The 14,643-nt window shown below is 38.4% G+C and overlaps 1 protein-coding gene across 1 annotated transcript in view; it reads right to left on the bottom strand.

Annotated features, from left to right (window-relative positions):
• Positions 1-14,643, bottom strand: part of USH2A (usherin) — a 775,536-nt gene that overhangs the window by 438,312 nt on the left and 322,581 nt on the right. The window contains exons 26-29 of the mRNA XM_059905730.1: positions 14,009-14,282; positions 9,196-9,399; positions 8,989-9,069; positions 6,187-6,381 (exon numbers count right to left, since the gene is read on the bottom strand). Coding sequence (XP_059761713.1) covers positions 6,187-6,381; positions 8,989-9,069; positions 9,196-9,399; positions 14,009-14,282 — 754 coding nt within the window. The remainder of the gene's footprint in view (positions 1-6,186; positions 6,382-8,988; positions 9,070-9,195; positions 9,400-14,008; positions 14,283-14,643) is intronic.

The raw sequence follows: 14,643 nt of genomic DNA, 5'->3' as shown, positions 1-14,643 counted from the left end.
GAGAAAGCCCACGTGCAGCAACGAAGATCCAACACAGCCAAAAATAAAAGACAATAAATAAATTTAAAAAAAAAAAAACACTGAAGTAGAAGAATTGAGTACTCATCTCAGAAGATTCAAACAGCAGAATCAATACTGCCAAAATCAGAAAATGAAAAAGGAAAAAAACTATGAAGCAAAACCCCAGAATTTAGAGACTGAATAGTATAAAGATAACAATTAATTCATTGAACATTTACTATGTGCCTGTTTATGAGCAAAATATTCTATGGAGGTAATTCATTGTTTTTTAATCTTTGCAACAATTCCATAACATGAGGAAGGTTTTTACCCCCAGTTTACATATGAGGAAACTCCAATACAGTGATATGTTTTTAAATTTGCCTGAGATCAGACAGTTGATAAGTGACATAACTAGATTGATTTGACTCTGCAAGCTGTGTTCTGGACTGCTAAAATGAGGAGGACAAACTGAGAAAAATATACAATATTGGAAACTGTTATTTCTTACCAGAAGTAATGATGATATACACAATAGCAAACTTTCCAAGCCAAAGAAAGACCCAAATGTGAAGAAAGAAGAGCTCATTATATAACAGAAAAAAAATGTAATGAAAAGAAACCAACACATTTTATGATCACTTACTTGGTTAAGGACCCTATGTGAACCAACAAACCTAAATTGTCTTATACATCCAATATCAGTATTGTTCATTCAAATAAATACCACTCTAACAACCAAAATATAAACATAAAAATCTCAACAAATGTCACCTCAGAAATGCTAAACGGGGGTTACTTTCAAGATCAATAGCAAAACTACTCATGAACTACTTTATTGTCCTCTCTCTTCGTACCTTGTTATCTCAACTAACTGGCAAAGCAGCTGCCACCAACCAATCCCCACACTCCTAACATCTCCACCAAATCCAGGTTTCTGGCTCTCTACTTTCTCCCCCCTCCCCCCTCACTTTCTAGTATTCTTTTTTCTTTACTGTGAAATCTCTGACTTTGATACTTACTCAGCCTGGCTTTGGGGCTTTTCAATTCACACTCCCCTCCCTCAATAGACTGATTCTTCACAATAAAAGTCCACCTGGCAGTACCAGAGTTCTCCACAATCTTTAAGATTCCCTCCTATGTACTTCCTTGTCTGTTCATTTCACAACTGTGAGCAACAGATACATCTTTAAAACCCTTTGGGGGGAAAAAAGTTAAAGAATTCATAGTCGACACAGGCAAGAACAGAAATAAAGGAATAACAACAACAACAAAAAGTACTGAAACACAATAACAAACAAAACTGGAAAGCATGAAATATGATGACAGAAATAAGACCAATCGATTGTATAAATCATAAAAATGAATGTGAGTTTTAAACTCCCCTACTAAAATACAGAGAATTTTAAGTTGAATGTAAAACTAAATCAAACTAGATTCTATTTACTGAGATACACTTAAAGCAATGTGACTTTAAAGGTTAGTATACAAATGATGAATGTAAAAGTAATAAGAAAAAGAAAAATACAAACAAAAAGCAAGTTACCAAAGAAACTGATAATTGACAAATCCAAGAAATTGACCAAGTTGCAATAATTGAGAGTTTTTCCTTAGCTTTTTACACATTGGGTATATAAAAATAAATAACAGTTGGTCAGTGGTGCTCTAATTTTCTTCTCTCTGTACACCATTCACATGCTTGAAATATCCTACAGTAACATCCAATAGTTTATTGTACTGGTTTTCAATCTCAGGGGTACTCTACTCCAGAAAGATATCCTTCAGAATCTGGGCAAGGCTGGTGTAATTTGAGAAGCCTCCCTGCCCCATTTCTGATTTGATCTTACCTCAAATTTAGAGTTACTAATTCAGAGGATATGCATTATTTATATATCTATATCTATATCTATACCTATATATATTATCAATATGGTATATCTAATATAAACAAATACTAGTCTACCCTGAATGGCGAGGATAGGGTTTTTTTTCATATTACCCATAGAAAACTAACAAAAACATTTAAAGATGTTATATTAACTATAGAAAATGTTCTTTAAAATCTGCACATAAAAATGTAAATCAAAATAAATGAAAAACGGGGGTGTTGCCACACATAAGGCAAACATAAGTATAATATTCTTCATACGTAAAGAGATATTTAAATCAATGAGAAAAATGTGACTCCTCCAATAGAGAAATTGAGGATGAAATGTGCTAGGTATATCATAAAAGAAGTACAAATTACCAGTAAACAATGAAAATACTTAATGCCTCTAGTAATCTAAATCTGAGGTAAGATCAAACTAAAGTAATATTCTGATATATTTGGAAAATTTACAAAGTTTCTTTTACCTGTAAAACTTGTCAACTAGGATGAAATGAAAAATAAAATCTTGCATTCTGCTTGCTGGTGGGAGTATAATTTGTACAGTCTTTTTGGCAATTATTTGGCAACATAAAAATAACTATCCTTTGTTAAGAAATTACCATAGGGGCTTCCCTGGTGGTGCAGTGGTTGGGAGTCTGCCTGCCAATGCAGGGGACGCGGGTTCGAGCCCTGGTCTGGGAGGATCACACATGCCGCGGAGCAACTGGGCCCGTGAGCCACAATTGCTGAGCCTGCGCGTCTGGAGCCTGTGCTCCGCAACAAGAGAGGCCGCAATAATGAGAGGCCCGTGCACCGCGATGAAGAGTGGCACCCGCTTGCCGCAACTAGAGGAAGCCCTCGCACAGAAACGAAGACCCAACACAGCCATAAATAAATAAATAATAAATAAAAAACAAATTAATATGATTTAAGAGAGTGTCATTTAAAAAAAAAAAAAAAAAAGAAATTACCATATGTTAAGCACTGTGCTACATGCTTTAAAAACATCTGATAGCTAACGTTTATACAGTGCGATCTGATCCGTGTGTCATGTGCGGTCCTGTGTGCTTTACATATACATGGATTCATTTCATCCTCACAGGTATCATATGAGGGGGGTAGTTATTTCATTCTCAATGTATCCATATGGAATCAGAAGCACAGAGATGTTAATTAATTTGTCCAAGGTCACACAGCTGAAAACTGTTAGACTTGGAATATCATCTCAGTTAATATCTTTAATATTCTTATGAGGTTAATATTATTCTCACATTTCATAGGTTAAGACCCTCAAAAAAGATCCAGGAGAATACATAATTTCCCCAAAGTCACAGGGAGGGTAGGCACCAGAGATTTGCATCAATGTCTGCTTGACCTCAAAGTCCAAGACTGACTAATGCTTTAAGAGAATTTGACCTAGTTGTTCCATTTCAAGGGGTTTATCCTACCGTCACTGTCAGGAATTCTTCCAAAGATTTACATACAGACTTTAAAAAAAATCATATTAATTATTACAGCAAAAGTTGGAAATCCAGAAAATAAGAGGAGACTGAGACAAAATGAATTTGGGAGAGAGGCAAAGGAAAGCAACTGAAGAATTCTAAAGAGAGAGCCACGATGTTTGGTTGCGCAGTGGATTAGAGCCATGGGTGGGGTGGGGGGGGCTGTTCATGAGAAAGAAGAGTACTGTAGTTGTCCAGGTAAGAGATTGGAATGGTTTGGCTTGGACAGTAGATAGGGGAGAGATGGATCAATTTAGCACATAGTTTAGAAAATGGAATCAATAAACATGGATACATGAGGTATGAACAGAATGTAAAAGTTGAGAAAAATTCTCAAGCTTAATTAACTGGGTGGCTGGAGGGGTCATTTATTTATATTGGGAATGCAGGAGGAGCAGGACTTCAGGTTTGGAGATGGTAAATTTAGAGATTATGAGAAATCAATTGGAAATGTCAATTTTTCCAAATGTCTGCTGGATACACACATTTGGAAGTCTGGGTAGGACGTGCATTTAGGAGTCAATAGTGTTTGTAGGATACTGGATGCCTTGTGAGTCGATGATTTTCCTGGAGCAAGATTGTAGGGGAAAAAATTAGCAAAAGAGAGAGAGAAAAGGTCCCGGATCTAAACCCTGTGGTTCTCCAAAATGCAGAGTTAAGCTTCAGAGGGAGTGGGCAAAGGACACTGAGAAAAGGGGGCCCAGAACTAGAAGGGTCAGAGAAGGGAAGAAATATTTCAAGAGACAGTAAAAAAGCCACGGTGTAGAATGCTATCGAGCTGTGGAGACCAGGACTGTAAAGTGTTCTTTGATATTTAAACACGGAAGTTGCTGGTGTCCTCAGCAAGGCAAGTGAGTGGAAGGCAGACCGCGTGAAGAAATGGGAACAGCGCCACAGATGCTTCTTGGTAGAGGCACGTTTGGGAAGAGAAGAGAGGGCACAATAGCTGGATGGGACTTTAGATCAAAGGAAGATTTTTGTCATTGCTTTGGGTTTGTTTGTGTTTAACAATGGGTGTTGACAGATGGAGTCTGAATGACCTTGGGCAGAATCCAGCTGGGCAGTGGCTCTAACTTTGGCATGCACCAGCATCACAAGAGGAGGGCTTGTTAAAATGGGGATTGCTGAGCTCTACCCTACAGCTTCTGATTCAGCAGGTGTGGGCGGCCTGGAGAATTTGCATTAATAAAAAGGTCCCAGGTGAGGCTGTTGATACAGATCCAAGGACCACACTTTGTGAACAACTGCAGGAGACAGAGGTTAAAAATATGTGAGAGGAAGAGAGACCACCAGTAACAGGTCTAAAAAGGCAAGAGGAGTTGGGGTCCAGAGGACTTTTGAAGATTTTATTTTTGATAGGATAAGGGAAGCTCTGTGAAAATAGGAAGGAAAAGTGAGGAAGGTAAAAAGTAAAAATAATAATGATGGCAAATGCCTATTATATGCCCAAAGCCTTTTAAAATGTTTTAGCATTCATTAATTCACTTAAGCCCTAATAACAACCCTATCAGTCAAAAAAAATGCAATTAATGCATATATTTGATAGTAAGAAAGTGACAGAAATTCTTTATGATACATTCTGGAGTTTTTTGGTATCTAAGATGATCTAGTATATAAGACTATCAGCTGAGTGCGATAAGGAAGGCAGGTTAGCATTTAGATAGTTTGGAAAAATATAAAATATTTAATGAGGAGAATGGGAGAAGGAAATTACAGACATATGGTAGGATTGGTGTCATTACTGAGTGTCCATCTGAAAATGGGGATTGAGACTTTTTAGTGATAAATTGCTCATTGTTTTCCAGCCCACTTAGCTGCAATGCGCAGCCTGGGCAAAGGCTTAATCGGATTGGGTTTTTATTGGATGGGTAAAATAAGGGAGGAAGGAAGTGAAAGATACCAGTTTTTTGTTTGTTTGTTTTGTTTTTTTAATTGGTTGTATATTTGGGCTGTAGATTCTAAGGAATCTAAACAAAATGAAGTAAAGTTTGAGAGAGTTGACCGATAGATGTGTTAGAAAGACAATTAAGGCTACTTTAAAATCCATCAAATTTGTCAAGTTATGAGTCTTTGACAGAGGAAAAATACTTTTTTCTATTAAATTTGTTGATGCATTTTACTTTTTTTTTGGTCAAAGGCTTAAATTTGACTTTCCATTTAAATGGGCCTTAACATTTCATGAGGCTGAAAACTGCTGTCTTACGACACGTGCGGGACTTCGAGCACGGCACCTTGCGTGATGTGCCTGAGTGTATTTCACTCCGGCCGCTCTGCACGGCGTGCGTGCCGCACCGTGAGAAACTGATTCGCTGGTTTGCCAGTCAAACTGCTGGTGCTCTAGTACTCCTCTACCTTGACATAATTAGGTTTAATCAACAATTTTACAATAAATAGCGGTGCTGTGAACTTGGGCTAGTCCCAATGAGTGAACTTTTGCATGGTGAGATAGGTCACTGGTCCCATATGTATACGTAGGATTGCTAAAAGATACATCTTTTTAGGATGTATAAAGATCCTAGGTACAAGGATCTGATTAAAGGCACGAGGGCCCTGTGACCTAATCTTTTGGGGATGGTGAGAATATCATCCTTGTAATGAAGCTATCCATAAGAGCCCATAACCATTATAGAATTATCCTTTCCATCCTAGGTGGATAGAGGTGTCCATATCATTAGATGATCCTTGTTGTTTTGAATCAGGCAATATATAGGAATCTTTAATGCATTGGGGAAAAAGCCTTGAAGGACGTTTTTATTTAAAGTCAAACCAAAAAGAAAATTAATAAGACCTAATCCCTTGAGGAGTCACCTTTACCTGTGAAGGTGCTGGTATCAACAAGCTCAGAGCTGGCAGAGGGCAGGCGGGGCGGACCGGGAGCATCTTCACTGTAGGCTCTCAAAATGTACTTCTCAATTACACCTCTAACCACAACAAGTTCATCCCAGGTCACCTCGATGCTATAGCCGTTTATGCTGCGGACTCTTGAGGGAGTTGGCACACTTTGTGGAGCTGTGAAAGGATAAAAGAGAAAATAGGGAAAATGGCAGTTCTGAGAAGACTATTGCTCCTATTCTTCACTTTTAATGGCCGCAGTAAATCAGACTCAACCATTAGCATAAATACAATTTATTAGAGTTGTAACTTTTCAGCACGGATTTAATATGACTGCACATCTTGAGCCATTCAGTTTAAGCGATATATCAAAACCATCAAAACTCCATTGACATCACGTTCTTTCAAGCCTAGTCCAGGGTTTCCAAAAACATTTAATGTATCCGACATGTTTTAAACATCACTCATAAAGAAGGAGGTGGATGGTAGGCAGATAACAAGTTCAAACAATATAATGATGTACCCCTTTGAAGCAAGATAATTAGACTGTTATTATACACAGTGGTTTGACACTTTTATATTGTCGATGTATTAGCCAAAAAATATCACAAATGTGGTGATTGTATTGTACTTGAAGGTCTGATCCCGTTTGCCAAATTCAATTGTTTTTCCAACTAATTTTAAAAAAGCAAAGTTCTACCAGATAGGATATATTCCTAATTGCCTTTAGGCGGGGTAGAGGAGCTGGTGCCCTTGAGATTCTACAAAATCATTTTCTTTGGAGCATCACAAAATAACAACACCAAACGAGGCAAATTTAAAGGAACTTGCTGCAAAGCCTCACTTATAAGCCAAATCCCCTAATTTAAAAAATCTATAACCTTTCATTATTTATTAGATATTTCTATGGTTCTGATCAGTAACGACTTCAGCACAGCTGACTGCACTGGGAACACTGAGAAAAAGCCCAAGGAACTTCGTGGCAGGATGATGGATGAGAGACAGGCTCTGACCGCTCCTGGACTCCTGAGCCCTGTTGATGGAGGATCACTCTGGTTTTCCCCCATCAAATAGCCTCCTTCTCTGCCTTGACTGTTCAGGCCAATAAAATAGGACAGTGTTAAGGGAAACAATGTGAACGTAAGGGATATGAGGAAGCACAGAGGTGAAGAACCACTGTCTGCGCAGGTAAAACACCACGGGCACTTCTGGAAACACACAGGCTACACAATCAAGTTGCAAGTAATGGGACAATGGGAGTGATTTTGATTTTATTAGTTCTGAAATGTGGTACAGAGCAAAGTAGAGTCCTGTCTAACAGATGGTCTTCTCATAAGGGACAGAGCAAAACTGACTCAAAAATAATTAAATAGCGCAATTATTCTCCAACCCTTGGGAGCATGTAGCTGTTTGGTGTTGTGGTCAGATTGTAAATATGAATTTATGGCATAAGACTTTGTGGTCAGATCATTGCTATAAATTCAGAGCTCTATTTGCATACTTTCTCGGTGGTCCTCAAAATGGAGACAATTAAGCTATGTAAGTGATGGACTTTCTAGACACCTATTTACGCTGTTGAATTAGACTGAAAGCAGGCTTTATTTATATTTGTTAATAAAGTAGAGCAGTGTGAGATAGGGGCAGAGGACATGCCAGTAACAAATGAATATTTTACATCAGAGCTTTTTCCAAGCTCTAAAGTTGAAAAGGATTTTAAGGGATCATTCCGTTCATTGTCTTGCCTATAAATAGATGATGATTTAAATCGTCCTGGAAAAGTGTCAAGTTGGCCTCTTCTGGAAAATCTGTAGGCAGACAGCTTTGAAAATTCTTATTAGTAGCCCATCTCAGTACTTAATTATCTTTTAGATTAAAAAGATTCCTCAAAGGATGCCTGTGTTAGTAACCTGTTATTGATAATAAGTATGAGAGGGTATCTTGGTAAAAAAACACATCTTTAGACAAATCGTGACTTGCTAAGGATAATTTTCTTCACGAGGCATAAGTGTCAATCATATGGAAATGTATTTGTCTTTCTGACAAATATTTTCTCCAAAATGGTAGAAAGCTACTGATTTCACAAAACTTTTTTTAATGAACGCCTCCCTGTGATGGTAATATGTGAAAAGATTCTGTGGTCACTGTCAGAAGGACAAAGCACTTATAAATCAGTTATCTGAGATTAGCTCTAATATAGTCCATTTCCTCTTTGTTTCCCCATTCAACTCAAAAAAAAAAAAAAAAAAAAGAAATTAGACCACTCAGCAATTTCTATCCTGAGAGAGTCATTCTAAGACCCTAATAGTAAGCACCACGGCAAACATCTGCCATGATGTGATAAAAGACACATCCGCTTCCAACCAGGGTGCAGGTTTCAAATGTGCTCTCCACCGGAGATGCAAGGGGCTATCACCCCTACCTAAAAGTAATCCTGACTTTAGCTTTTCGGGGTCTAAGCAGTTGATAAAGATTTCCTATTCTTAGGTAAATTACAGTCGATGTGGGCCTATTTCATCTTTAAGACAACCTGAACTTACTTTCTTCTGCATCTGAAGAGGAAAGAATCAAACCTGAAAAAATCCTTATTAAATACTTGAAAAATCAAAAGCAAGGATCTGCTAAGCATTTTTACCAACGACGGGTGACTTTGCAAACCAGGGTGTGCTCTGTCACAAGATTATAAACATACTGCTTGCTTCACGGGTAAGAGTCCTTCCTTTTCTTTACATGCACCAACGTGTGCACTTGTGTGCACATACACATTTTAAGATAAATTGTATTTACCTGCTCCTGCTGTACGGCCCCGACTCCAGTCGCTAGGTACTGAACCTCCTTCGTGGGAGGCTGTTACTCGATACAGGTATTCTTAAATGGAAGTAAGAAGTAGAAGGTTAACATATGACTCATGTAGACTAGTGTTGGGCTGGCAGGGAGGGAAGAGGAGATGAGGAGGAGACACGGAACATTGAATTTAGAGCATTTCCACATTACCTGTGAAAGGCTGGAGACCACTCTCGTAAACACTCTGCTCTTTTCCCCGATAAACCAGGATGGAGTCATTTCCCCTGCAGTTAACAGCACTGTCAGTTGACAGGCACCCATCCAGATTGACTCCGATAGCACCGCTGGACACAGATGCCAAGTTAACGGCAGCACCCTGTGAGAATTTCACATCTTTCATGCAACCACCGAAACCTAGCAAATAGTAAGGGATGAATATCACATAAAGGGCTTGAGTCATTAATTACCAATCATTTTTGCCCCCTTTACTACTACGTTTTGATGAAATTGTGCAAGGGGGGGATTTAAACACAATTTTTAAACTTCCGAATCTCGTTTAGGAGATCCTTTATGCCTCCCCCTGCATGTTTTTCAGGCTAAGATGTTGCAGGAAATAGTTATATTTATGTTATTTTGAAAAAATATATAAGCTGATAATTGTAATTCGACTGAATTAGATTCAACGGAAAAGTATGTATTATATCTCTTTCGGAACACATTTTTATGTTTATTCCCATGAAATAAAATTTAGGCAAGTACGCATTATCGTGAGGGGGTATCCACACGTCCCTCAATCCTGGAAAATTAAGTTACCTGTATAAGTCAGTGTCTAAGTGCCAAAAAATAGTATTTTAATGAGCATGATTATTCAAGAAGCTCATTGGGGAAAAAATACATTTTGAGGTTCCTATGAATAGTAGGGGGAAGAATATAGTCTCAAAATATACTAAAATCCTGAGATACTGCTATGAATTCCATAACGATCATTTCATAGACAGAGAATGAATCCCAGTTAAATCAGGGAACAGAGGATCTACCACTGTGCTCTACCATTTTCACTGAGTTCCATAATCTCAACTGTGCAAACTGATCACCAGTTTTAGGTTCATGTTCTCATGACAGGGACCAAATTCAGCTCTGGCAACAGCAACAGGGGAGGTTTCCTGGAATGTGTATTCTACTCAGTCAACTTTAGAATGACCACGGGGCATTCAGTTCTGGGAAGTTTAACAGAGAATGTGGAGGAGGTGGGTTTGAAGTGTGCACTGCTCTTTTTTTTTAGAGAACCATAGGGCATCCTGTCAGCCGGGGAACAGCAGTGGCTTTGAATAACTTGCTATTTTGTGTAAACAGAGATCAGTTCTGTGAGGTTTGGCAGTACTCTGCTCAGAAAACTGCCCACAATTGTCAAAGAAAGGACAAACAGACTGTGTTTGAGATCGCTGGAGCACACACTCTCTTTCTTGAACAAAACACTGTCAAGTCTGAAAGGCCCCAAACACACGATTAGTTCTTTTCAAGATGAAAGCACATCGGCAGGAAATGGAAATAAAACATAATGCAATGCTGAACAGTAAAATAAGTTAATGGTAACAATGACCATATTGTTCTCTTCAGCATTTATATGGTGTGTTATTCTGTCTTCTAACACTTTAAGTTGCAGCCTATTTCCTTTTAAACGCCTTTGCTATTATTCACGTTCCTTTAGGCCTGACTGATCAATACTGCTAGTCTATCTTCAACACACAGTAGATACTCAGTAAGTTGGGTGAATTGAATTGAAAGCAGTGAAGCTCAATACAAAAGCATCTGCTTGAAAATTCAGGTGCTAATTTCTTTACCAGTAGTAATTTTCTGATGGCCCAGAGCTGAGTCACCTAACTTCTCTGTCCTCGAGTTTCCCTATCAATAAAATGTGAACAGTGGAAAGATAGCTTTGGCAAACATCAGTGTGCCCTTATAAGAAATGTCCCGTTATTGCTCAAGAGGAACAGAATTTCAGGTTCGTAGGATGAAAAGAGTTCTAGAGATCTATGGTGGCAATGGTTGCTCAAAAACGTGAATGCACCAAATGCCTGAACCGTACACTTAAAAATGGTTAGGATGGTAAATCGTACGTTAGGCATACTTTATTACAAGTAAACATGTTAAAAAAATTTTTTTTAAGAAATGTCTTAAACATTAATACACAAGATGCAATTTTAAATTTGGGAAAGGCCACAGAGGTAGGCTTCCTTCACTCTGGAGATAAAGAAATAAAGGTCCAGAAAGTTACAGGGTGAGGTTTCTAAGTAGGAATCCTCCTTAGGAAATGGGACTCTGGCCTCAGGCCTTTGGGGGTGCAGATGCCTGGGCTCTAGTGTGGGGTCCTCACAGTACTACCCTCAGGGCAGTCAGAGGGTTTGGTCAAAGTTTGTGCCATTCTTCCAATTCTGCACCGTCAGAAACCCTCCCACCGGAAATACTCCCCAATGACCTCTAAAATATGAATGCGATGCGAGGATTAAAACAGGGGAGAGGGCCTGTCTATGGGAAGACTAGGGATGCCTCCTTTTCTTGCTTCCCTGCCTTTGGGAAAATCATAAGCGACTCCCCACACCTATCCTACCCCCAGGTCTCTAAGTAACTGGAAGGTGGTCTAGAGCCCTGGGTTGACAGATCAGAGAGACAGTAGCCCTTCTGGGGGAAGCGGTCCAACGATGGGACACTTGGGCTCACAGGATGGCTGACTCTCAGCCCCACTCCTGACCTCTCTGCTCAGGGCTTTGGACAGACCATAACCTGGGAGACCATATGCCATGGCCTGCTCACTCCCAACCCAGAGGTGAGTGCTGGCCCCAAGTGTTAGTCCTAGATAAATGCCCATGATCTGAGGTGGTACCTCTTCAGCAAATTATGTTGCCCAGCATCTCCAAAACACAGAGGAAAATTCATTTGCATTGGATTTAAAGGAAGATTACAACATTAATGGATATAAAAAATAGCTCTAGTAGGACCACAAAATAGAGTCTTTGAAAAAGGATGCTAATGGAGAAGTGTAGAAAGGTTTTTATCACTACTGATAGTGGATTGAAAAAAAATACAGGTAAGTGAACATGATTAGTTTTAATTGCAATTTACTACGTGCATGCAGCACCTCTATATTGTGAATATTCTCCTGTTCACTGTATAAAACATGCAGTTATTTATATAACTCTTACTATTCAAAACATCTGAGTCAGAATCTTAGAGGATAAAGGCATAAAATCTGCATTTTAAATAACCTTTCCATGCAATTCCAATGGATCCTGAATAGTAATAATAATAATAGTTAATTTTATTGCATTCTTACTATGTTCCAGCTACTATACTTCAATAGTTTATAAGTGGTTTGAGAACCACTGATATGGATGATATTGCAATGATAAAAATTTAGTATTATCCATAAATAAAATATCTTTCAGTATCACAGGCTTAGTCACAGTGTAGATTAAGTTGTTCCCCTTAGGTCTATGTTGATGTTTTAAACTTCCATCATTATCATCTTATAATTCCAATTTTAGCCATGTCTCTAGGACCACCATAACAATGGGTTTTGGTGTACTTTGAGAGTAAAATGCCCAATATACAGGGGAGTTTTCCTAGATGTAAACAGAATCAAGTAATTTTGCTCCTATAAAGAGTTTTCAAGCTCTTTGTAACCTCAGAAGCCTGAAAACCAGAAGAAGCCCTTATATGAATGTAATATTTTTAGCTGCTGTTACATCTTAAGTGCCTTGAAAATGTCATTACTGTCTTCCGCCCCAGATATTCATTAACTCCTACTAGTACCCTTCTAAACGTCTCCTTAGAGCTTGCCATATATTTTCTATTCAAAGGCATTTAAATCTTTATGTACTTACCAAATAGGCAAAGACTGCTTCCTGGAAATTTTAACCATTCAGGGTGCACAGATTTTGAAATATGGAGAGAACATTTTCTACACAGGAACATGTTTGGTGGCAAGCTGGAAGTCTCTGTACTTTCCCCACTTGATAGAAAGGAACATCGGCCAATGCCCATGAAAGGGAGCACTTGACTATAATAAGGAGAGTGGGCTTTGACACCAGGCTGCCCGAGATGGGTAGGCTTGCCATCTACTTAGTAGGCATTGACCTTGGGCAAGTTACTTTCCTCCCTGCCCCCAAGTTTCCCCATCTGTAAAGTGGGGATACAGATAATAATACCTGTCTCGTGGGCTTGTTATGAAGAACTGACTCACTTATTCTCACATTAGGCTCTCAGAACCATGCCTGTCACACAGTATGAACCCACTGTTAGCCTTTTTTAATCAATAATTTCTCTGATTACGTCCAAACTCCTTACATGAGTTAAAGGCTTGCTTTAGTTGTAAGTCACACATTCACGTACTTTTCCTTTCCTCGATGGTTACGCATAATAAATGACACACAGACTTTTCACAAGTGTGCTTGAAATTCAAGAAAACCCACACTTTCATGTGCTTTGCTGCATGAGAGCTCCATCGAAATGCATGGAGACAAACAGCATTTAAGTCAGAAAAAACCCAGGGAATTTAAGGCCATTTTTCTTGGCTGTACACACCAACCTAATTTATTTTTTAATCTGTAAATACAGATAATGGTCAGTATTTGAAAGAACCAGAACCACGTGTGTTCAAGAAAAACATACGAGGAAATATATATAATATATATAATAATTATATAATATATAATTGTAATTTATATATATATACACATGTGTACAAACATATATATAAATTACAATTATATTTGATGAAGATATGTTAGAATAAATATATTGATTGTAAATACATATGAGAGCACACCCTTAAGGGCAACATACAAAACTATTTGAAGAAGTGCTTTGTGATTTTTTTTTTTAGAGCTTAAAATTCTTCCAGAAAAGGGGTGAGTAGTTATTGCTTTCAGCCTGATTCGACTGCTTTGTCTTGAAACACAGAACCACCAAGACCTGGTAGGACCAGGGCTGTACTAACTTGGGAATTCCTCCCAATGGAGTTTACCTTGTTCCAGCTTCAGGTGTTTATAAGAGTCGTGAAGCTCCCGTGGGGTTCCTCCCACATAGATGGGGGAATTCACCATCAGTGGCTGAGCTCTGGACTCTGACACGTGCTCCATCAGTTCATTCATGCTTGTTGATAGGACGGAGCCTTTCTTTTTAATGATCACTTTATTCCACTTTCCGTCACAATAGGACAGCCCCAGCCAGAGATCCACTTGTGTAAAGGTAAGACTAGTATTTAACCGGAAGCTCAATATTCCACTCTTCAGTTCCATCTGTATTTCATATTAAAAAGAAAATAGGTATATAAAAGGACTGCAGAATGGCAGTTTGGAAGAGAACAGAAGGTCAACTTTTTGAAGAGAAGCAAGAAATTTCCCTGAAAGCACTCTATAAAAATGTCCCACTTTATTCTAAGCAGAACTAGAGTAACACATAATGAAGTACTTTGCAAGCTTATAATTGACATGACGGATGTTATAATGAGTCAAACAAATTTATACCCAGTAATGATGATACGATGTAATGCAATATTACATAGGCAAAACCATTTTTTTTCTTTTTGATGCAGCATAGGTAGAAGATTAAACCCTAGCATAAGTGACTGAATAACTGAAGAGAACAGTTTAAACTATG

Source organism: Balaenoptera ricei, chromosome 1 (genome assembly GCF_028023285.1).
Source record: "Balaenoptera ricei isolate mBalRic1 chromosome 1, mBalRic1.hap2, whole genome shotgun sequence".
Lineage (NCBI taxonomy): Eukaryota > Metazoa > Chordata > Mammalia > Artiodactyla > Balaenopteridae > Balaenoptera > Balaenoptera ricei.
The sequence above is the reverse complement of the archived record's forward strand: the minus strand, read 5'-3'. Positions and strand labels throughout refer to the sequence as shown.